Here is a 24,996-nt window from a genome sequence, read left to right as displayed (position 1 = left end):
CTTTGTGGCTACAACTGCTGACTAAATAGCTTATCATTGTTTATAATTTTGCAGCTTTGAATCATAGACTACAAGATGCTTTTGCTCATAAAAAGCCACTTCATCTCTAATTGCTGCACACCAATTTCTTTTTGTTTCCAAACACTGCACAGCTGTACCATACACTTGAAGATGCACTGCAGGGCGCCTCTATGCTGCCCATTTAGCTGCCCGTCCCTGCCTTTTGACAGCAGCTACTTAGGCATCTGGTTAACACATCCTCTTCTTACAGTCTACTCACCAGAGCTGAAATGCAGCAAATATTGTAAATAAGCTGCAATAAATGACTTCATTTAAAAATCTCATTGTTGATGCATGCATGCCAATTAATGTTATGCTTGCTTGAAGATGACGCTGTTAAAATTATTCCAAGTGCTAATATGTTCTAACATGTCTACATCTTATACTCATGAATAATAGTGGACAGGTTAAATTATTTTACAATTTTAAATTTAAAAGAATTTAGAAGAACTATTTTGCAAAATAAAATGACAAATAAGATTCTAGAAATATTTTTAAACTCCCATTAGCTATTAATGTTATTTATAATTTTTCTATAAGCAGCCAGGTGTTTGATCAACTAAACATTTTTAAAAAGTTCATTGTACAACAAGAGAGTATTTTTTTCATTCTACAATTCATCTTTTTCAGTCTCTCTGCTGATACATAATGGCTGTCAAGTTAGCTGTACAGGCAAATTAAAATATTCTGATTATCTTCTGTGGTTAAAAAAATTAACATTTTACATGAATGTGCATATAGCAGCATTATTCATAGTAGTGAAAAAGTGGAAATAACTCAAATGTCCATCATCTGATGAACAGATGAACAAAATGTGATAAACCCATACAATGGACTATTATACAGCCATGAAATGGAACGTTGTTGCATCAATGCTACAACATAGATGAACTTTGAAAACATTTTGCTCAGTGAAAGAAGCTAGGCACAAAAGGCCACTGTGGTTGTTTGGAGCTGTATGTATTCCAGAAAAATATGTTCTTAAATTTAATCCATTCCTGTGGGTGTGAACCCATTGTAAGTAGGACCTTTTGATGAAATTACTTCAGGTAAGGTGTTGCCCAGGATGGGTCCTAATCCTATTACTGGAGTCCTGTATAAGCAGAATGAAACTATGACAGAGAGAAAGCCAGGGGAAGAAGCTGAAGGTCAAGGGAACCCAGAAGAGAAGGGAGAGGCCAGGAGAGGCCGCCATGTGCACTGCCACATGACAGAGGAGCCCAGGACCAAGGATCACTGGCAGCCAGCCCAAGAAAGCCAGTCTTCGGGAAGGGAGGATCGTGCCTTGATTTGGACTTTTTCAGCCTCAGAACTGTAAGCTAATAAATTCTCATCTTTAGGCCAACCCATTTTAGGGTATTTGCTTGAGCAGCGAAAATAAAACAGCTACATATAGTAGGGGTCCATTTATATGAGATATTCAGAATAGGCAGACCCAAGGAGGCAGTAGATTAATGGTTCCAGGGGCTCGGGTAATGGGGGAATGGGGAGTGACTGTTAATGGGTATAGAGTTTCTTTTTGGGGTGATGAATATGTTCTGGAAATAGATAGTGGTGATGGTCAGACAACCACTAGATTGTATTACGTTAAAAGGGTGAATTTTATGGCATAAGAATTATATTTTAATTTTTAGAAAAGGTAACATTTGAATTTTATTTTTTAATATTATTATAAGCTACACAAAAGAAATAGATTTTGGAATACCATAGCGTTAGAGAGAAATGCTAACAAGACTTTGCCTCTAAATCATCTGTGCTAAATTTTTGTTGGGAAAAACCAGATTATTGGATTAAAGATGAGTTTTCTCACTTACCCATAAAGCATAACTTTGGTTCACTAAATTAAAAAAAAAAATCAAGTCAGTTTGTCTTTTTGCTTGCTGGCTTCCCCAGAGTGGTGATGAGGGTTTCCCTCAACGTGGTGCTTCTGAGCCAGCCTGACCAGTGGCTCAGGGTTAGGGGGGGCAGTTTCTAGAACTGTTTTCTATCATTTTCCCCATCTCTTTTAGAGGAATTAATTGTTCTGGCACTGAAGCCTTTTATATACAAGAAGGAAAAGAGCATGGTTAATGGGTCTTTTGTGTGTGTCACATCTGGTTTCTTTCACTAGCAAAGGGTGAACTGAAAATTAGCTATACAGAACAACTACTACCTAAGTCCGTTTTTTAAAAAAATGGAACTGATGAAACAGAAACAAAGGATGACGACAATAAGAATTTCCACCATGATCCCAATGTGAGAAACTGAATAGAACTAGTAGATTATTTTTCTCTAAAAAATTAGAAAGTAAAGTCCAGTGGAGTCTAATATACTTATGGTAACTGTGGCTTATGAGAACAACATGAAAGTTGCCTGCCATCCAATCTGGCTTCTAAGCACCTACTACTTCTTTTTCCTTTTCTTTTTAGTGTGTGATAAAATATCTAATGACCTCAAGGAATAGTTTGCGCTACAGATAAATAACTGAAAATTTAAACTTAGGAGCATTAGGAATGGGCTGTTCTAGGAATAGTTATTTAGTGTAAAAAAGGCCAAACAAGTTTCCTGCAGCAAAGCTGTCCCTCTCATTTAATAAAAATAATATCTGAAATCTGCTAAAACATGAGTGTGTAAGCATTTTTTTTATTTGTCAGCTCATTATCTCCAAAGAGTTTCTAATGTCAGACCCAGACTCTTCATAGCAACAAACACTTCTTACAGATCTTTTCTCTTCCTTCCTTCTAGACCTCCAGGAAAAGGTGACTCCCATTCTTTCTGTAGTCTGGATTTCAGTCCACCTCCCCCAGACCATGTTCCACCCAGGAGTCCTGGGTATGTTTGTCTCCCTCACCGTCTATTATTTCCTACTTCCACCCAGCTTCCTACAACAGTTGTTAAGTCTCTCCTTGCCTCCATGTTGGACAGAGTATAGCATGTTGAATTAACAGTTATTCTTTAGAGCGCTGCTTAAACATCACTTCCTCAAGATTTCCCAACCCCCCAGATTACTTCAAATCTCCTCAATTGTGTGCCAACTTGGTACCCTACAATTTTCCTTCATAGCACTTATTGTCATTTGAATTAGATAATAATCACACATGCATTTAATTGTTTAATATCTGTCTCCCCATCTGGAATGTCAGCTTCTGAAGGCAGGGACTGTGTCTGCCCTATTTGTTATAGTATCCTCAGCATCATATTGGTGTGGGTCTATTTCTGGATTCTTTGTTCTGTTCCATTGATCTATTTGTCAATCCTCAAGACAACACCACCCATCTTTATTGCTGTACCTCTATTGTAAGTTTTGAAAATCACGTAGAGGGAGTCCTTCAACTTTATTCTTTAGTTTAGATTGTTTTGGCTATTCTAGATCCTTTGAATTTCCATATAAATGTAAGATTCATCTTGTCAAGTTCTACCTCCCAACAAAAGCCTTCTGGGATTCTGATTTTGAATGGGATTGCATTGAATCTACAGAGCAATGTGGAGAGAACTGACATCTTAGCAATAATAAGTTTTTCAATCCATGAACATGGTATCTCTCTTAAATACAGGCCTCCTTTAATTGTGTTCAGAAATTTTTGTAGTTTTCAGTTAGCTGTCATGCATGTCTTTCATTAAATATTTTATATGTTTTTTTAATGATATTGTAAATGGTACTGCTGTCTTAATTTCAATTTCCACTTTTTCATTGTAGATATAAATTAGCACTATTGATTTTGTAGGTTGACCTCATATACTACAATCTTGCTAAACAAAAAAGCTTCTAGTAGATTTTTTGGTAAGTCTTTGGGATTTTCCACACAGACAATCATGCCATCTGGGAATGAAAAATTTTATTTCTTCCTTTCTAACTTGTAGATCACTTCCTTTTCTTGCCTCATTGTACTGGTGAGAACTGCCAATACAACGTTGAATAAAAGTGGTGAGAACAGACATTCTTTCCTTGTTGCTGATCTGAGGGATAAAGCATTCAGTTTTTCATCATTATTTATGTTAGCAGTAAGTTTTATGTATATGCCCTTTATCATCTTGAGGAATTCCCTTTAATTCCTAGTTTGCTGAGATTATTTTTAAAATTGTGAATGATGTAGAATATTGTTAAAAGTCTTCTCTGAACTTGAAAGGTGAAATCACTGCCCTGCCCCCCTATGTGGGATCAGACACCCAGGGGAGTGAATCTCCCTGGCAACATAGAATATGACTCCCAGGGAGGAATGTAGACCTGGCATCGTGGGACGGAGAACATCTTCTTGACCAAAAGGGGGATGTGAAAGGAAATGAAATAAGCTTCAGTAGCAGAGAGATTCCAAAAGGAGCTGAGAGGTCACTCTGGTGGGCACGCACAATTTAGACAACCCTTTTTAGGTTCTAAAGAATTGGGGTAGCTGGTGGTAGATACCTGAAACTATCAAACTACAACCCAGAACCCATGAATCTCAAAGACAATTGTATAAAAATGTAGCTTATGAGGGGTGACAATGGGATTGGGAAAACCATAAGGACCACACTCCCCTTTGTCTAGTTTATGGATGGATGAGTAGAAAAATAGGGGAAGGAAACAAACAAACAAACAGACAAAGGTACCCAGTGTTCTTTTTCACTTCAATTGCTCTTTTTCACTTTAATTATTATTATTATTATTTTTGTGTGTGTGCTAATGAAGGTGTCAGGGATTGATTTAGGTGATGAATGTGCAACTACGTAATGGTACTGTGAACAATCGAATGTACGATTTGTTTTGTATGACTGCATGGTATGTGAATATATCTCAATAAAATGAAGATTTAAAAAAAAAGTCTTCTCTGCATGAATTGAGACAATTATATCATTTTTCCTTTATTCTATTAATAGTAATAGATTATAGTGATTTATTTTTAAATGTTAAACCAACCTTGCAATTCTTAGACAATCCCTTTTGGTCATGGTGCATTATCCTTTTTATATATTTCTGGATTTGATTTGCTAGTATTTTATTATAGACTTTTGGATCTATGTTAATGAGAGATAATGTTCCACACTTTATTTTCCTTGTAATGTCTTTGTCAGGTTTTGGTATTATGGTTATGCTGACTTTAGAAAATGAGTTAGGGAGTGGTCCTTACTGTTTTGTATTTTGAAAGAATTGGTGTAATATCTTATATTTTGAAAGAATTGGTATAATATTTTATATTTTGAAAGAATTGGTGTAATATTTTATGTTTTGAAAGAATTGGTGTAATATTTTATATTTTGAAAGAATTGGTGTAATATTGACATTATTTCTACTAAAACTGTCTGGAACAAGGGTTTTCTTTGTGAGGAGTTTTTGATAATACATTATATATCATTAAATGTTACTATTCATGTTTCTATTTCATCTCAGTATTGGTTGTCTTATCCATTTCAACTAAAATGTCAAATCTATTGTTATAACATCGCTCAGAATTGTATTTATAGGATTTATAATATTATTCTTTCTTTCTTAGATTCACTAATTTATGACCCCCCTCTCCTCTCCCTCTCCTTCCCTTCCTCCCTCCCTTTGATAGGTTTTGCCAGGGGTTTATAATTTTTAACCTTTACAAAGAGCCATTGTTTGGCTTTTGAAATTATTTTTGTCTATTTTTACCTCATTTATTTCTATTCTTTGTTGTTTCCTATCCTCTACTCACTTTGGATTTAATTTGCTCCCTTTTACCAAGCATCTTTAGTTAGAACATTATACCATTAATTTTAAGCTGTTTTCCTCTCTTATATAAGCATTTAAAGCAGTAATTTTCCTTTTAAACACTGGTTTAACTGTATCTCACAATTTTTTATTTTCATTATTATTCAGTTGGAAATATTTTCTCATTTCTCTTTTGCTTTCTTCTTTGACTCCTGGATAATTTGGAAGCATATTGTTAAATTTCCAAATATATGGGGCCTGTCAAAGAATTTTATTGCTATCAATTTCTAATTTTGTTCCATTGTGGTCAGAAAACATATGCTTTAAGATTTCAATCTTATGAAATTTGTTACTTTTTAAAAAGAAATTAGGCAGTATATGTCCTTTCTCTGTGGAACATTCATTTTACACTTGAAAAAGAAAGCATTTTTTTGTGTAGTGTTTTACAGATGTCAATTAGTTTTGAGAATACGATTCATATCTTCTATGTACTTACTGATTTTTGTGTCTAGTTGTGTTTCTTAGTTGATGAGAGAAGGGTGTTAAAATCGCCAATTATGATTGTGTGCCTATTTCTCCCTTTCATTTTGTCAGTTTTTGCTTTATGTCTTTTTGAAATTGTTATTAGGTGCACATTCTTGTAGTTGCTATATTCTCCTGATGTGTTGACCTTTTATCAATGAAATGTCCCTCTTTACCTCTATAAATATTCCTTGTTTTGAAGTCTATTTTGTCTGATATTAATATAGACACTCCAGCTTTTTTATGCTGCTTGCTTGTATAGTATGCATTTCTAATACTTTTACTTTTGATCAATTTCTTTGTATTTAAAGTGCTTCCCTCATTGATATCCTATAGGTGGGTTTTCCTTTAAAAAATCATTAACCTGAAAGTCTCTTCCTTTTAATTGGCGTGTTACTCCATTTGTATTTATTGTAATTATTGAAATGGTTGGATTTAGCTCCCCTATTTTGTTATTTGCTTTTTATTTTTGTTTTTTATTCTTTTTTCCTTCCTACTTTTGTATTAATCAAGTACTTTTTTAGTATTCCAAAAGGATTGTAGCTATATCCTTTAAGTGGGATTAAATGTGAATGTTTAACTTTTAAGTTAATTATAGCTAATATTGTATCATTTCATGTAAAATACAGAAATATTTCAATGGTACAGTTCCATTCTTTGTGCTATGTTGTAATACATATTATATCTACATGTTATAACTCCATAATACAGTATTATAATTTTTGCTTTAAAGAGTCATATGTATTTTTAGAAGTATAAGAAAAATAAAAATCCTAGCCTTTTATATTTACCCATTTACTTATCATTTCCAGTGATATCATTCCTTTATGTAGATTCACGTTACTATCTGGTGTAATTTCCCTTTACTCTTTCTTAACTACTTCTTGTAGTACAGATTTGCTGATTATTAATTAGTTCAGTTTTTTAAATTTGAATGTCTTTTTTTTTTCACTTTCCTTTTTGGAGTACAGTTTCACTAGGTATAGAATTCTGAGTTGATAGTTTTTGTCTTTTCGTGGTTGTAAGAGGATACTCTATTGTCTCCTATTATCCATTGTTTACAATGAGAAGTGAGTCATCATTCACAGTGTTGTCCTCTTTATGTAATATATCCATTTTCTCTTGCTGCTTTCAAGATTTTATCTTTGGAATTTAGCTGTTTGACTGTGATGTGCCTAGATAAAGTTTCTTTATACTTTTCTGCTTGGAGTTAATTGAGCATTTTGGATCTGTAAGTTTATTTCTTTCACAAATTTGGGAATTTTTTGAACACTGTTTCTTCAAATCATTTTTCTGTCCCTTTCTATTTTTCCTCTTCTTCTAGGACTCCAATTAAACTGATGATAAACTGCTTGAAGTGTCTCACACTACTGTAAGCATCTGCTCATTTTTCTTTAATCTTTTGCTTTCTATTTTTCATATTGAATCAAATTTACTTCAAATTTACTTTTTCTCTGGTCATTTCAAACTGTTGTTAAGTCCCTTCAGTGAATTTTTCATTTCAATTATTTTATTTTTTCGCTCTTCTTATAGATTCATTATGGGCCACAATTTCCTATTTCTTTGGATATCTAGTGATTTCTAATATTGTACTGATCATTTGGATGATGTTATACACTCCTAAGAATGCTGAGTTTTATTCTAATAGTAAGTTAACTTGTCTGGATTCTTCAAACTGTCTCCTGTGCAGTGAGCAGCAGCTGAAGTATCTTCTCAGTTCTTTTGGCCTCCAATAGTTTTTTGTGTGTTTGTTTGTTTGTTGTTGTTTGTTTTTTTGTTTTGCTTTGCCAGATCCTACATGCACTGTTTAGAAAATTTAGGCAGCTACATTTAGGAAGAGTTTAAAAACAAACTTTGCAGATTTAGGCAGATTGTATACATAGACTTTGAATACACCCCTTCTGCACCTCTCTCCCTTTTAGGATCTTCCTCATAACTCTCCAGCTGCTCTGCCAGCACTGAACTCTTGTCTTCAATCCATGAAGACTGCCTTTGGGAACTTAATTTTGGTTACGGTACCTTTCAGCTCTAGAATTTTCATTTGATTCTTTTTTCATAGATACTAACATTCTGATGCAATTCTCCATCATTTTCTCTTTTTTGTTGATCATATTCATCATAATTATTTAAAAGTAACTACTTTAAAATAGTCTGGATCATCTGTAGTCTTTTTTGTTGTCTGTGTTTTCTCTTGTATTACTGGCCATTTGTCTGTTTCCTGGTATGCCTGGTAATTTTTTGTTGAATGCCAAAATATTCATATGAAAAACTGTAGAGACTCTCAGAAAGGATTTAATTGTATTCTAGAAGGCAGATGATATACAACCCATCACTTTGTTCTAGTTGAAGCTGCCTTTCAGCAATTGTGAGATCTGTTGCATTTCTCGTTTGTCCATACTCCTCAGAGTATAGTTTTGATCCTTAGGCTGTAGCCTGTCAGAGGTCTCAACTTAAATCCTGGAGTACTGACCAGGGCTCCTCCAATTTGGCATATCCTCCATACAGCATAACTCCAACCTCTGTCTCCTAGCAAGATTATCAGAATCTCTGCTTAGTTTCTTGGCCTATTAGAAGTTGCTTCCCACTGAGTTTCTTGGCATCTCATTCAGAACTTGTGCAGTTTAGTAGTAGGCAAATGTTCCTCCAAGATATTGTACGAAGATTTTTGGACTTTCTTCCCTATGATTCCCTCCCCTCTGGAATATTGGCCCCTCAAGTCCCTGCCATCTTGGCAACCCAAACTCTAACCCTGTCTCCCAATCTCAGTGAGACTGGAAAGCTCAGGCCTCTGGTTTCCCTTCTGCTTATAGGGAAAAACTGCAGTGAAATGTGGGACTCATCTCAATGTCCTTCTCTCTGGGATTTCATGTGTCTTCTACCTTGGTTGTTCTACAGAGAGTTCAAACCAGCTTTTAATAGCCTTCCAGCTTTAATAGTTATTTTTAGTGGGAAAGTTAGATGAAAGCTATATACTTCATCATAGCCAGAAGCAAAAATCTTTCTTCCTGACTGTTTTTAGAAAAACGTCTTGTTAATTTTTATAGTTACATGGTACTTGGTAACAGGCAGGGCCAAAAACTATTCCCAATTATCTTTTGTGGTATTTGTGAAGGAAATGAACCAAAAGTATGAACTTCCTAGGGGCAGCTGTAAATATAAGCCATTGTAGTCATTATAATATGTACTAATAGGTTTCCACATGAGCAGTCTCAGCAGAAAAGTTAATTTGGTGACAAAATTAAGAATCATTTCACCATTAGTCTGTTTAATACCAAAAACATTCAGAAAGGGCAGTAAGTAGAATCTTTTGTCATTCATTGACCTTACTAGCACTAAGGTTAATTTCTTTAATCTCAACATGTGGTTTCCATTGTTTGTATTTATATGGTGATCTGAGTTCAAGGCCGTTTAAAAGATTTATATTAAAAGCTCTACAATTATATGAGTTGGTCAGCATCGTCATATGTAAGAATCAATAAAACTACTACTTAGTCTTTGAAAAATCATAAGCCAACAAATTGTTCTTTTGCTAATTAACTTCAAAGAAGAAAGTTTGATTATGTAATACATGATTTAATAATTGAAAGCCAACACCTGGAATGTCACTGGTTTTATCCTTTCTCATTCAGTCCATATAATATTGCAATCCTCCTAATGTTTTACATGGAGAGTAAAAGGGAGATCTCCCCTCCTATTTTGCAATCCTTACACAGGTCTTCAAAAAACAGTGCTAAAAATACATACACACACCAGTATAAATAATAACCAATTCTTTTTCATATAGTCTATTAAACAACCTAAATTTCTAACAGGAAGCTCTTATTTAATGCTAGTTCCTTCTAGTTTGGTCTTCTTTTAAATTGCTCAGAACTTGTGGAATTCATTCAACCAAGCACTTGTAATCCACTATCAGCCCTCTAATAAAAGGGGCAATTTCCCAGCTGACAAGTACTTCTATGGTGGGCATATTTTAATACCCCCCAATGGAAAGTGAAAAGAGGGAACAGAAAAGGAGACAGAAAGCAGAGAAAAGTAAAAGGAGAATGCTCCAAAAGAAGTTGTGTTTTTGCATTTTTTATAATTAGACTCACCCCATGTAGTTAAGGGATTGAAGTCTTCATCATCCATCGGAACAATGTTGGATTGTGCTGGTTTCTGATAGTCCTTATTGATTACAACCTCCTTCATTGGGCCAACTGTTTTGAATGAAGGAGAGACAAAGAGTGTCTCTACAGAGGCCTGGTTATAAAAAGTAGAATCTGACTTTGATATCCTTAAATTGGGCCTGATAAACTGTTCTTTATTTGATGACCAAAATGCTGGTAAAGTTGTCAATGCTTCAAAACTTTTTGCAGCTGACTGCTTTTCTAAAGGTATTTGCAAGGGGTTTTCTGTTATAGTGTTTGTAATAGTACTGTCTGATCTCTTGTCCAAACTCACATTCGCCTGCAGAGATGGGCTTTTTACTGGGGGAGTAGGCATAGCATCTGTAAAATAACAAATAAGAACTGTAATTAAAAAAAATGGGAAATATTCTATTTCAAATCCATTATAATTTTAATATAAAGGATTTTTCATGCCATAACAGAATTCTCTCCTATTCAGTTGTTTCTACTTTCTTATTATGTTTATATTCTGCCTATTTAAAGTATACCCAAGCTATAATTGATGCATTAGTCATTTGGTGCTGCCTTCTTCCTCTCTCTTCACTGAAGTACAGGCAAGGAAAGCTTCAAATAACTTGTCTTTAAATATTTCTCCCTTCACCCACTTATCTATCTCTGAAACCACTATATTTTTAGTACCTTCAAACTTTCATCTTTTACAAGATAAACTAGAGAAAATATGTCACATATACTGGTCTATCCTTACAAAACTGCCAGCTGCAAAAAGTCTTTCTCCCTTGAAATAAAGGATGTCTTCTTGCCCACAGTATCTATACAAGGCATATTAAAGAAAATCACTACTTTAGCTAGCAGCATAATTTTAATAAATCCTCTGTCTACATGGGAGAAAAGAAACAATCTTTCAGAGCTATTCAGACAATTACTAAAATATAAGTTCCATCAGGCTGGGGATCTTTGTCCATTTTATTCGTTAATATTGCTGAAGTACCTAGAACAGTGCATGGAATATAACAGACAACAATATTTACTATAAATAGAAGGAATTGCGGAAATGTAAGGAATTGAAATTTAAGGTGGGCCTGCTCTAGGAAAACCTATTGTATCTATGAATCATGGGCCTGGTCCAAATTTCTAAATGCAAATTGTTATCAACACTCTCAGAGCTGTGGCTTGCTCTCAAACAGTTTCATCTGAATTTGGATATGGAAATTAAGAATAATTTTTTTAGGACATAGACTTCATGAAATTAGAAGCATAATTAGACAAAAGAGGGCAAAGGAAGTTATATCATTTAAAGCTCCTAAAAGGGAAGAGGGTGCAGGAATTACGTATTTCCCTATGAAGTGTTTATATATCACAATGTACATCATAACGTATCTTATAATGCGCAGTTATATGCTATCATCTCTTTCAGGCTCTGACTTATAAAAGAAAAGCAAATTTTCTTTGACTCTAAGAATCTTCCTTTCCTTTTTCCTTCACAGTTGAAGGCTAGCCTTGGTAAAAAGCTGCTGGTATACCACAGAATTAGATAATTCAAGAAATTCATATTGCAGCTTCCACCAGGAATTCCATTTTTCTCAGTGCTCTCATCCCCAAACTTCTCCTCGTTTAAAGCTCAATTCGAGGATCACTTTCTCTATAAAACTTGCAATGACCCATTTCTCTCCTTGCCCCATCCTATTACTGTCTAATTTACCATATCCTGTTTGGAGCTCTGTGACTCAGTGAAACACTTCATCTCATTTATTACAAGTCTGGCCTCAGGTCTACCTGACAAGAGGATCCTTGAAAGTGGGACCCTACTTTGAGTCATCTTCGTACCCTAGTGTCTAGTGCCACTCTTGTAGGATGTATTCAATAAATGCTTGTTGAATGAAAGGATAAACTGAAGCATGAGGATAAAGAAGAAAATAATGCCCTTGTTTTTCTAAATTGAATATAGGTTAGTTATTCAAAAAGGAAACAAAATTGTTAGATGAAAATAATATGTCCTAAAATATTCCTAATTTACATGACCAAATTATATCTAGTTGGTAAAAAAGTTCTGTTAAAAATATTAATATACTCCCGGTAGAATGTTAGATTTAGGATATTCCAAACAAAATGCATGTGTACATCACCATATTTACATAAAAGCATTCTTATAAATGAATTTCAGTGAAAGATTCTTCCATTGACTTTCATTATACATGTGAGAAAAAAAAAAAGTCTTGTTCTATATATAAAAAAATCATTTCACAATCTAGCAATAAGTAAATGAAGACAAAGAATGATGACTTTCTGATGAAAATATTCATAATAATCTAAATCTCAAAATTGAGACATATAAAGTCATCAGATTAGCTGTCACTTTAATATTTAGTACAAAAGCTTAAAATTACAGAAGAAGCAAAAAACCTTAACATTCAATGAAATGAACCAGACTGTCAACTCTCTTTTCCCAGTAGTCAGAAAGAATATGATGTGATATTCTGGTTAGACCTTTTAAAATCAGTAACTTTTTAATGAATAAACTAGACTATGATCTAAAAGAAGAAAGCATGATGATGACCCATTAAAAAATAATGGTTTGGAATGCATAGTAAATTACCTAAAGGAATAAAATACATAAACAGAAAGGTATAAAGGCCTGAAGAATATAGAAAGTAAATCGTACTGGGTTTCTCTGCCATTGGCCTTGCTTCACCCCTGCTCATTCTGTGCAATATGCCAGATGAAACTTCTTCAATTCAATCACCGTTTTAGTTACTTGTCATTCATAGTAAAAAATCCTTCAAAAACTCTGCCTTGTTTCAAGGACAAAGCAAATTCCTTGGGCTTTAAAGGCTCTCTACTGCTTATTTCCTGTCATTACTCACCAGGAAACTGACCTTCAGTCAGGCTGCTCTCTTCATGACTCACATACCCCACTTCATTCAGGTCCCTTAATCTTCATTTTTCACCTTAATTCAGGTCTCTTTATCTTTACTGCCATTGATCTCTTGCCCTGCACTCCAACATGGAACACTCTCCCCTCTTCTTCACCTATTTAAATCCTACCAATTCTTCAAGGCCCATCTCAAGCAATTACTACTTCTGGAAGCTATTTTCAGTCATGCCTATTAATCTATACTAATCCTACCCTTCTCTGAAATCATATAGTATTTATTACTGTACACTCACTTTTTCACCTAATTATGTACTTCATAGTGCCTGTCATACATCATAGTAAGTTACTGCAGTCTGACTTTATAGAATCCACTGTGCTTTTGCATATAGTAGGTATGCAAATATTTGTTAAAGTTAATAATTTCTGAATTTATAAATTATATATTAATTTTATTTTTTGATTTTGTGTACAACAATGTACACTGTATATATGTGAAATCTAATAAGAATGATCAATCAATATACACTTGTTGAGTGCCTACCGTTTGCATTGCACTGTATTAGACACTGAAAATACACATAAGTGAAGTCATAGAACTTAAGATCCAAGCGTGGATTTTATATCTGTGTGTGTGAATACATATACACACATATACATATACATACACATAGACACACATACACATATTACATATATATAACATACAACATATATATGCACATACAGAGATTCTATCTATGCCTATATACATATATATACACATACATAAGTAACTGATAAACATAAAAATAACTGATACAAGTTATCAGTTTAATTTCACAATGTTTAAAAGATTGCAGTTTCTTAATAGATTACTGTTGAATGAATGAATATAATTGTATAACACAGCACATTGAATGTTGTTTTAGTTCCCAGGCTGCTCAAGCAAATACCATGAAATGAGATGGGTTAAACAATGGGAATTTATTCGCTCACAGTTTGATGCTGGAAAAAGTCCAGATAAGTCATCATCAAGGTGATGCTTTCTTCCCTAAGACTGTGATGTGCTGTGGCTGGCTTTTGGTGATCTTTGATCCTTAGCTTGTCACATGGTGAGGAACATGGTGGTGTCTCCTGGTCTCTCCCATCTCTTCTGGGTTCCAGTGATGTCCAGCTTCTTGCTTCCTGTGGCTTTCTTTTCTCTCTGTGTCTAAATTTCATTCTGCTTATAAAAGTCTCCAGTAGTAGGAATAAGACCCATCCTGGTTGGGCCACACCTTAACTGAAGTAACCACATCAAAAGGTCTTAATTAAAATGGGTTCAAACCCACAGGAATGGATTAGGTTTAAGAACAGGTTTTTCTGGGGGTATACACAGCTTCAAGGCACCACTGACATATTTTAGTTTGGGTCCCCCCCAAAGCAGATTCCAAGAAAAGGTCTTGAATGCAAATAGTGGGGAACATGCCTCAGAATTCTCCTTCCAGGGATGGGAAGGTGGAATATTTATTCACTGACTCCTACCCTCTCTGGTTGAGGGTTGCTCCTGGGGGCATTTAATTCCTGGCACTTCCAGGCTGCCCTGCACTCAGGCCGAACAAGTCTCAGAGCTCTAGAGAATGCTCTCAGGTAGAGAATCAGAGACACAGGCACTTAAGGTAGGGAGCATTCAGTGTCTGTGGGAACTGGTCACCAAGACTATAGGTATACACAGAGGAGATATGGGGTGGACCATCAACAGCATCTGATACAAGATATATTCATTTATCCTCTCTTTCCTCAAAACCCACTGAAATGAGAGAAGCAGAATAAAAAGGCATAAACCTACAAATAGAGCAGGAGAAAAGACAACAAAGGAGATGTCAACAAACTTTCAGAAGAGGAAAAGTTGGTGAGATGTGGAGGAAGTGATACCCTAAATGCCTACGGATGGGGAAGTCAGTGAAAAAAAAGTAAGCCAGTTGTCACCATAGACCATGGAAAGTTTCTGAATTGGAAGACCAAGCAACTTGGAAGGCTGGAGACTTAGGGCTCCTTATTTTGGAGAGAGGATCTTTGTATAAAAGATAGTTGCATCTTGTTAGGCAGAAAAAGAGAGTTGTTTCTGTTGTTTGGGTGTTCAAATGTGTGTAGAAGAGTGTGCAAGGATGCTGAGTAGCCAATAGAATGGAGTGTGTCACTTATTAAGCTATTATCTCTTAGCCTTACACCCCACCTGTCTCTATTCTGCTTTTTGATGCTGGGGTTGGAACACAGCAAACCACATTCCTGCTTTGCCAGCTAACCTTTTGCTAAGTTCTAGAGGGAGACAGGGAGGTATGAGTAGGAAGAAAGGACTTGCCCTTGCCTATTTACCTCCTGCTCCTGACAGTGTCATCCTTGTCATGCTTCTCTACTCCATCAGCAGCATTCTTCCCAGTTTGCATTTTCCCCAGCATTTTCAGAAGCAGTCAGCCAGCATCCCTCCTAAGAGCTTTGGGTTGCCATTCCACAGGGCCTCTCCTCCAAGCTTCAAATTTTGCTTTGCTCCCTTAGTCCAGAGCTGGCAGTTTACTCCTGTAGTTGCTGCCTCCATGATACTTGGTATTCTCTTTTGGCCTTTTTAGTTTTTATACCTAATCAACATTTTTATATTAAATTATATTATATTATATTTTGGTGGGAACAGTAAACTGCTAATAGCCAAACATAAAAAATAAGTATCCAGAGAAAGATGACACAACGGAACAATGACATGAATTATGGCCGATTTCTCATCAGAAACAATGGAGGCCAGAAGACAGTGGGACAACAATTTTTTGGAAGTGCAAAAAGGAAAATGCTCAGTGAAAAATTCCTAGCAACAATATCCTTCCAAATTGAAGGCAAATAAAAACATTTTCAAATGAACAAAAATGAAAAGATTTAATTTCCAGCAGCCTCTATAACACATACTTCTAAAAGGAAGTATTTCAGGTTGAAGAGAAATTAAACCAGACGTAAAGTTGGATCTTTGGGAAGGAATGAAGGGTGCTAGAAACTAAAAATATGTAGGTAAACATAAAAGACTATTTTTTCTCTTAGGTTCTTTAAAATATATGTCTGTTCAAAAAATCATAACACTGTGTGTGGATTGTTAGAAAAAATATAGATGCAATTTATGTGGCAACTCTAGCATAAATGAGGGGGTAGCAAATGAACCTATATGGTTGCAATACTTGTACATTTTAATGAAGTGGTGGTACAATATTAACTCTAAATAGACTGAAATATATAATTTAATCCCTAGAGAAACCACTGAAAAATGCAAAGAAGTATCACTGAAAAGCCAATAGATAAGTTAAAATGGAATTCCAAAAAATACTGAATTAACCTAAAAAAAGGCAGGCAGGAAGGAACAGAGGAACAAAACACAGATGGGACCAGCAGAAAATAAATAGTAAAACAATGAACCTAAATTTAACCACATCAATAATTATACTAAATATAAATTAAAAGATATAAATGTTGAGTCTGGATATACAATAAGATCCAATCATAAGCTATCTAAAAGAGACACACTTTAAATACAAAATCACAAATAGGGTGAAAGTAAAAGCATTTGTAAAGATATACCTCACAACAATAAGCATAAGAAAGCTGGAGTAGCTATATGAATATCAGATTATATAGACTTCAAGACAAGGGACATTACCAGAGATTTAAAAAAAAGACATTTCATAATGATAAAAGGATGAATTATCTGAAAGATATAAAATTTATAAGTGCATATATACTTAATAATAGAGCTTCCAAATACATGAAGCAAAAGCTGACAGAATTAAAGAGAGAAATAGACAAAGCCACAACTATAGTTGGAGATTTTAACACCTCTCTCTCAGCAGAGCTCCCAAAACAAAGTATCAGTAAGGACATAGAAGACTTAGACGATCAACACTTTCACCTAATTGACATCTGTGGGAATTCTGCAGATAAATATTGTCAACTAGAATGTCTTGCTTTGCTTTGCTATGTTCTTGCAAGTAGTACATTCCACTCCCAAAGCCAGGCTTATCTGTTGTCTACTTGCCTGTCAATCTTTGTGTCATAAAGGTCAAAACGTCCTGCCTCCCCTCCTGCCTCCCTAAACAGTCTTGAGTGCCAGCACGTCTCCCTACCCCGAAAATCTCAATAAAAACTGAAATGAGAACTGCTTGGGAGGACATTCTCCCTTAAGTTGTTCTCACTCTCGCCTCTCTTGACTTTTGTCTCGAGTAATTCATTGACACAGACATCTACAAAGCACCATTACCAATCACTGTAGAATATTCATTTTTTGCAGGTTTGCAAGTATATATGGTACGTTCACCAAGACAGGCCATATGGTCAGCTTTAAAACAAGCCATAGTACATTTTCAAAGCTTGAAATCTTACATTAGGGTCTCTGACTGTCATGGATTTGAATTAGAAAGAAATAATAGTACACCTAGAAAAACTCTCCCATTTGGAAATTAAGGAAACAACATTTCAAATCCCCATGAGTCAAAGAAGAAATGCTGTTAAAATATCTGGTGTGGATTTGACTTCTTCTTTTGGCCTAGACGGAGTAAGAGGGACTGGCTTTAACTTACTGCTTACAAACAATTATGAAACTGGACAAAATACATGAAACAATGGTTTTCAGACATTGCACATAAAACAATGCAGGACAGTGATTCCTGAGAGAGGGAAATAAACAATGTGAGGCCTAAGAATTATCCCAGCTTACTGCCTGGAGAGAGTTCCCAGGCTGCAGAGCAGGGAGGGGGAACCTAGGCAGAGTATGGTGGTATTTCTGAGTTTGGGAGATGGAGCTATTGTCCCAGGAGGCCAAGGTGACTGGAGTTTATGGGCAGATTACCAGAGAGAACAGAGCTACACAGAAAGAGGCCTCCAGAGAGCTGCTCGGCAGTGCTTGTATGTGAGGAAACTACCTGAAGAATCACCTGGAAGGAACAGTGGGCACCATCCTTATGGCTCACATGAGTGGCAGTTCATGCTCCCAGCAGTCAGAGTGGACAACCTCACAATTGACCGGACACTGTGTAGAGTCCTCATATACTACTGCTGGTGGCAAGGTCAAATGGTGCAGTAGGTTTTTTTCCCCCCCTTTTTTTAAAAATATATTTTTATATTTTTTATTGTGAACTTTAACATATATACATAACAGTGATAACTTTCAAAGTAAAATTTCAAAGTAGTTAGAGAGCAAATTTCAAAGAATGCCATGGGTCACAGTTCCACAACTTTAGCCATTTCCATTACTGTAAAATATAACATACATACAGAAAGGTGTCATATCTCGATGTACAGCTCAACAAGCAGTTATACAGGTAATTTCAAAAACTGTTATGGATTACAGTTCCACAGTCTCAGTGCCTTCCCTATTTTTTTTTAAAATTCAGTTTTATTGAGATATATTCACATATCATACAATCATCTGTGGTATACAATCAACTGTTCACAGTACCATCATATAGTTGTGCATTTATCACCGTAATCTATTTTTTGAACACTTTCCTTATATCAGAAAAAGTAAAAATAAGAATAAAAAATAAAAGTAAAAAAGAACACAAATCACCTCCTTCCCCCCCCATTTTCCATTTAGTTTTTGTCCCCATTTTTCTACTCATCTATCCATACACTGGATAAAGGGAGTGTGATCCACAAGGCTTTCACAATCACACTGTCACCCCTTGTAAGTTACATTGTTATACAATTGTCTTCAAGAGTCAAGGCTAATGGGTTGCAGTTTGATAGTTTCAGGAACTTCTTCTGGCTATTCCAATACATTAAAACCTAAAAAGGGTTATCTGTATAGTGTGTAAGAATGACCACCAGAGTGACCTCTTGACTTCATTAGGAATCTCTCAGCCACTGAAAATTTATTTTGTTTCATTTTGCATCCTCCTTTTGGTCAAGAAGATGTTCTCAATTCCACAATGTCGGGTCCAAATTCATCCTCTGGAATCATATCCTGCATTGCCAGGGAGATTTACACCCCTGGGAGTCAGGTCCCAGGTAGTGGGGAGGGCAGTGAGTTCACCTGCCAAGTTGGGTTAGCTAGAGAGAGAGGCAACATCTGAGCAACAAAGAGGTCCCAGGGGGAGACTTTTAGGCACAATCATAAGCAGGCTTAGCCTCTCCTTTGCAGTAATGAGCCCCATAAGGGTAAGTGCCAAGATAGAGGGCTTGGTTTACCAAACCGCCAGTCCTCAATGTTTATGAGAATATCAGGAACAATCAAGGTGAGTAAGTCCAAACTTCCGCATTTCTCCCCCGGTTCCTCAGGGGGGCCCTGCATATATATTTTTATTCTCTGCCCAAATTACTTTGGGATGTGTTGCTATTTCACACTAACCTGTAGAAACCTATCAGGTCTCACTTCCTATTCAAAGTTACATGTAATTACGGTACTTGAACAAACGGTACAAGTTAAATTGTTTAGGAAGTATAGATCCTGCACCAAATAAACATTTCTTCCCTTGGTCTCACATGAAGTTGAAGTTTTAAAACACAGTCAGTATTGTCCTTTACCCTTTGGCCAGATTTGCCCTAGTCCTAACTAGATCTGCTTCATTCATATCTCTAATTGAAGTCTGGACTCTTTTTCAGCTTTTTTACCAGTTGCTGTATGCGCTAATACTGAAATTCACATATGCCGAGCTCTAGCTCTGAGTTTCGGGTGTCACACAGATACCCAAAGTTCCAGGGATCGATCAGGTTATACACAAAGGGATCAGCATCTCAGAATCTGGAGACAGCCATTACAATTCAGGAACAGAAGTGACTGCTGTAAAAGCTTACAATCTAAGGACCATTACAATAAGCATTCCCTGATAAGCTGTGCTCTAAGATTCAATTCTGAGTTTACACACTGTAGTTAGTCCATATTGGTGAGGCATTATAGTGTTTGCCTTTGTTTCTGGCATAGTTCACTCAAAATGCTATGCAGGATCCATTCACCTCATTGCCAGTCTCACAGCTTCACTCCTCCTCACAGTTACTCAATATTCCATTGTCTGCACACACAACGGTTCACCATTCTGTGCATCAGTTGAGGTACCCTTAGGCCACCTCCACCCACTGCGTATTATGTATTCTGCCTCCAGAAACACCATCGTGAAAATGTCCATTCATGTCCCTGCTCTCAACTCTCCCAAGTATATGCCCCCTAATGAGGTTGGTGCAACAGTTTTTAAAACAGTTTGGCAATTCTCAAAAAAGTTAAACATAAAGTTACCATCTGACCCAGCCATTCTACTTCCATGTATTTACCTAGAAATGAAAGCAAAAGTCCTCACAAAGAGTTGTTCACAAATGTTCTTAGTAGCTTTATTTGTAATAGCCAGATCTAAAAACAATCCAAATATCCATCAACAGGTGAATGGATAAACAAATACAGTATATCCATATCTTGGAATATTACTCAACAATAAAAAGGAATCAACTATCAACATATGCAACGGCATGGACGACTTTCAAAATAAATATGCTGAGTGAAAGAAGCCAGACTCCCAAAAAGTATTACTCTATGATTTCATTTATGGAAAATACAAACTAATCATAGTGACAGGAAGTAGACTGTGATTGCATAGAGATGGGGATGGGGAAGGGCAGGGAGGGGCAGGTGAGGTTAACAAAGGGCACAAAGAAACTTTTGGGGAGATGAATATGTTCATCATCTTGACTGTGGTCATGGTTTCATGGGTGTACACATACGTCAAAACTTATCAAATTCTCCACTTTAAATATGTGCAGTTTATTGTAGGATAGTTATACCTCAATAAAACTGTTAAAACTGTAACTGTTGTGGTTTTTGTCTCCTGACTGGACTCTGGTTGATACAGTGCTTTAGGAAAAGTATTGCTATAGCTTTAGGTGAAATGGTCTGGGGCTGGGAGAGGATAGGAATAAAGAAACCAACCAGGAGACTAATGAAATAATTCAGATTCCAAGGCTAATTTAATACCAAAACAAGTGTTGAAAACAAAATCAGGCACTGTGTTAGGTTCTTAGGTACAAAGATGTATAAGAGGTTCAAGGAAGTCTTCTGAAAGAGATGATGTCTGAGCTGCGATAAGATGGTAAGGAAAAGTCAACTGAAGAAAGAAAGATGTATTAGTTTCTTGGCTGCTAAAGCAAATACTATACAACAACAGGCATTTATTAGCTCACGGGTTTGAGGGTAGGAGAAGTCCAAAACTAAGGCATCAGCAAGGCAATGCTTTCTCCCCCAAGATCATAGTGTTCTGGGGCTGGCTGCAGGCAATCTTTGGTCCTTGGCTTATCTGTTGCATGGCAATGCATATGGTGATGTCTTCTCCTTTCTCCTCTGGGTTCATTTGACTTCTGATTTCTTCCCCTGTGCCTTTCTCTCTCCGCGGCCTTTCCTACAAGGACTCCAGTAATAGGGTTACTATTGCAGTTACAAATACATCCTGATTTAATTGGGCCACACCTTAACTGAAGTAACGCCATCAAAAGATTCCGTTTACAATGAGTTCACACCCACAGGAATGGATTAAAATTAAGAAGATGTTTTTTGGAGTATATAACTCCAGGCCACCACAGATGGGAAGTGTGTCCAAGCAGATGGAACAACCTCAGCAAAGGGATGAAGGCCGTAAACAGCATGTAGGGTGTTACAGGCAGAGTAAGTGTAAGCCATTCAATATTACTAGTGCAAAGTGGGTGGTAGGGAGTGGAATGTCTCAAGACATTCTCCTTTAGATGCTACAACAGAACTCTGCTGGTTTTCCTCCTATCTCTCTAAGCAATCTTCTCAATATTCTGCCCTGGGTTTGTTTCCTCTGACTCTTTTCTTTTCTGTTTCTACGATCTCCCAGGGTGATAGTGTCTACCATGGTACTTAAACTATAGCTATCACCCATATGCAAGTAATTCACACATTTTAATCTACAGTCCTGACCTCTGCTGAGTTCTAGCCCCAAATTTCTACATGTGTCTACATGGCACAGGGATCTTACCACCCTCCAGCTCCTCGTCCTGGGGTATTTGCTTTATTGCCATTAATAAGGCATCATCTTTCCAGTCGCTCAGGTTATCTCGGAGCTATGGCTACTAAAACAGCCTACTAAGAGGTCTTTCCACCCTCTCCTGACAGTTTTTAATTCACTCCATACAGCACCACAGCCAGAGTGAGCTTTCTAAATGGAAAATCAGATCATGTTACTTCCCTCCAGTAGTTCTCCAAACTACTTAACATGGTTTACAGGGCTCTGCATAAATTGGTCCCCATTGATCACGCGTGCCTGATTTTGTTCCACTATTCTAAAACTGTATGATCCAGTTATACTTCTTTCAGTTCTTCAGATTTACCAGGCTCCCTCTTGGCACCAGACCTTTTCCCATGCTATTCTCCTTTTGCCCGAAATGCTCTTACCTGTGTTTACATCTAGAAACTGATTTCCAACTGCCAGGCTGATGTCCATTAGGACATGCCTCTGTGTTAACTACTCACACTTTTCCTTTAACCTAGAATGTCCTCATCCCTACCCTTCTCCATTAAAAATGGTTTCATTCTTTAAGGCCCAACTCAAATATCCTTTGTGAAATCTTTCCTTTATCATTCCAGTTAAAACGTATCTCTTCTCTTAGCTTTTGTAGAAAACAATGAAAATACTCATCTTTTTAATTTATTTCTTATTCCAAATTTTAATTCATCCAAATATTTATTAACTGAAAGAATAATGCTATAATTTCTTGTTTATACATCTTTCATCTCTAATAGACTGTAACCCCTTTAGGGCACATATCTTGTGATTAGCAGAATACCTGAGAGTCATCTGATAAATGTTTTGTTCAATGAATCAATTATCTGGATAATCTATTTAGAGAAAGGAGAGGTCTTAGAGGACATTCTAAGTCATTTCCTTAATGACACAGATGAGAACCTGAGGCTTTAAGACATGAAATACCTGCTCAGGATGACACAAGGTTAAAGGGAAGACCTAGGACTACAATCCAGGATTCCTGACTTCTAAACCAATGCTCTTTTTACAAGGGGAATAAAAGAAGGAACAAAAAGGTATGGCAGAACCAGTTGTACTGAGTGCTTCTTCACTAACAATTCTTTTAGCAGCTTCAAGTGATTACAATTTACCTCTGGATCATTCCCTTTGCCCCTGGGGCTGCTTTCAGAGATGCAGGGTCCTAAGAATACGAATTGAACTAAGTGGTACAGTTGGCCTATGCATCTTCTCCCAGAAAAGGATTTGGGGGTAGATATTTTCTCAGATCCATATAAAGAATAGATAGCATATAAGGAAAACTTTCTGAGACCCATGAGAACCTGAGGGGGGATTTGATGGAGATCAGCAATGAATACTGTCTTTTTCATCCGAACACGAAGCACATAAATACATCTGGAAATGCTGAAATGATCATTTCATAAGGGCTTCTCAAGAAGGGAGAGAATTTCTCTGAATTCCACTGAAAAAGCTGAGAGGAATACAGAGTGAATTAGTTTGGTTGGCTTGCTTTATCTACTTTCTCATTTCCTTTCAATTTAAACCTGAATGTCAAAGAGCTTTGTTCTCAAGTATCTATCCAGCAGACTCCTGGATGGGAAGCCTGTTATTAAATTATGAGACTAAACCCAGTTTTCTTTATTGAACAGGGCTTTTTTTCAGCTAATATACTTGTTTAATGCAAATAGTACCTTGAAATGTTGGTCATGTGAAAGCTGCTTTGATCATTCTTGATAGTTATCTTTTAGGAAGGTGTATATCCCCTTATGTAAGATATCATACTGCAAATATAAATACAGACTATCACTAAAATGCCTGAAGTAAGAAAAAACAAACAGGAAAATCAAGCTTTGAGCCTAAGGACAAAAGAGAATAGCTATTCTGGTAAAGGTACTAAGAATGTATTTACCAGTTGGAGAAGACGATGAAATCTGTTGAAAAATAACTTCAGATTTAATTCAGAGTTAAGAGACTGCCTGTAGCCAGGCAATATTCCATACTAGTAACTTTGTTTTCATTTTTCAATAATTATGCTGCCCTGTTTCAGATACTATAATCATTGTGTCCTATTTTAAAAGCTATTATATTGTGAATCTGATAATGGGTATTGTATTCCAACACAGATATTGTTGTGATGGATTCTCTTGTTGATCTAATACATAATATCCAATTACAGCTACAAAGAAGGGAGCTGGCAAGCATGACAAGAGACGGATGCCAAAATATGTCTCAGTAGTTTAAAAATGTGTAACTGAAGGAGCTTCTACTTTAGTAATTATGTTAATCAAAGAAAATAGGGTCTGAAGACAATACTAAGGCCATTTTGCTAAGAGGCCACAGTAATAAATTGTTAATATAGATGTAAAGACCAATAGTAAGCTGTTTTACTTCAACACAAAGTAAAAATCATGTCTAAGATGGAAACACTGCAACAAACCTTTAAGTATTTAAATTATGAATTCAGATGAAGTATTATTTCTCACAAAGCATGAATGCTCTATTATTCAAAAGAAACAAAATTTTAAAAATGCCAACTATTTCAACCTCAAATATTATACCAGAGAATACGTTCCTCTGAAAAACACTTTTGAAAATATAAGATGACAGATCACATACCATTTTCTCTTCCCATAGGCAGAGGCAGTTATATAGTCCTTGTTCTTACAGCTTTTTGCTCATGTTTTTATAACATGCCTTACAGCACTATATTGTTATTTATCTATTACTATTTCATTTACTCTTTTTATTCCAACACCTTCTATGTATTTTCATTCAATGGTTCATTCATTCATTCATTCATTCATTCAACAAATATAT

General features: G+C 36.0%; 1 protein-coding gene across 1 annotated transcript in view; it reads right to left on the bottom strand.

Moving 5' to 3' along the window:
* ENTHD1 (ENTH domain containing 1) overlaps positions 1–24,996 on the bottom strand; it is a 195,165-nt gene that overhangs the window by 7,032 nt on the left and 163,137 nt on the right. Inside the window, 1 exon segment of the mRNA XM_037847074.1 lies at positions 10,303–10,698. Coding sequence (XP_037703002.1) covers positions 10,303–10,698 — 396 coding nt within the window.

This window comes from Choloepus didactylus, chromosome 8, assembly GCF_015220235.1.
Source record: "Choloepus didactylus isolate mChoDid1 chromosome 8, mChoDid1.pri, whole genome shotgun sequence".
NCBI classification, from domain to species: domain Eukaryota; kingdom Metazoa; phylum Chordata; class Mammalia; order Pilosa; family Megalonychidae; genus Choloepus; species Choloepus didactylus.
This window is presented reverse-complemented; position numbering and strand designations above follow the sequence as displayed.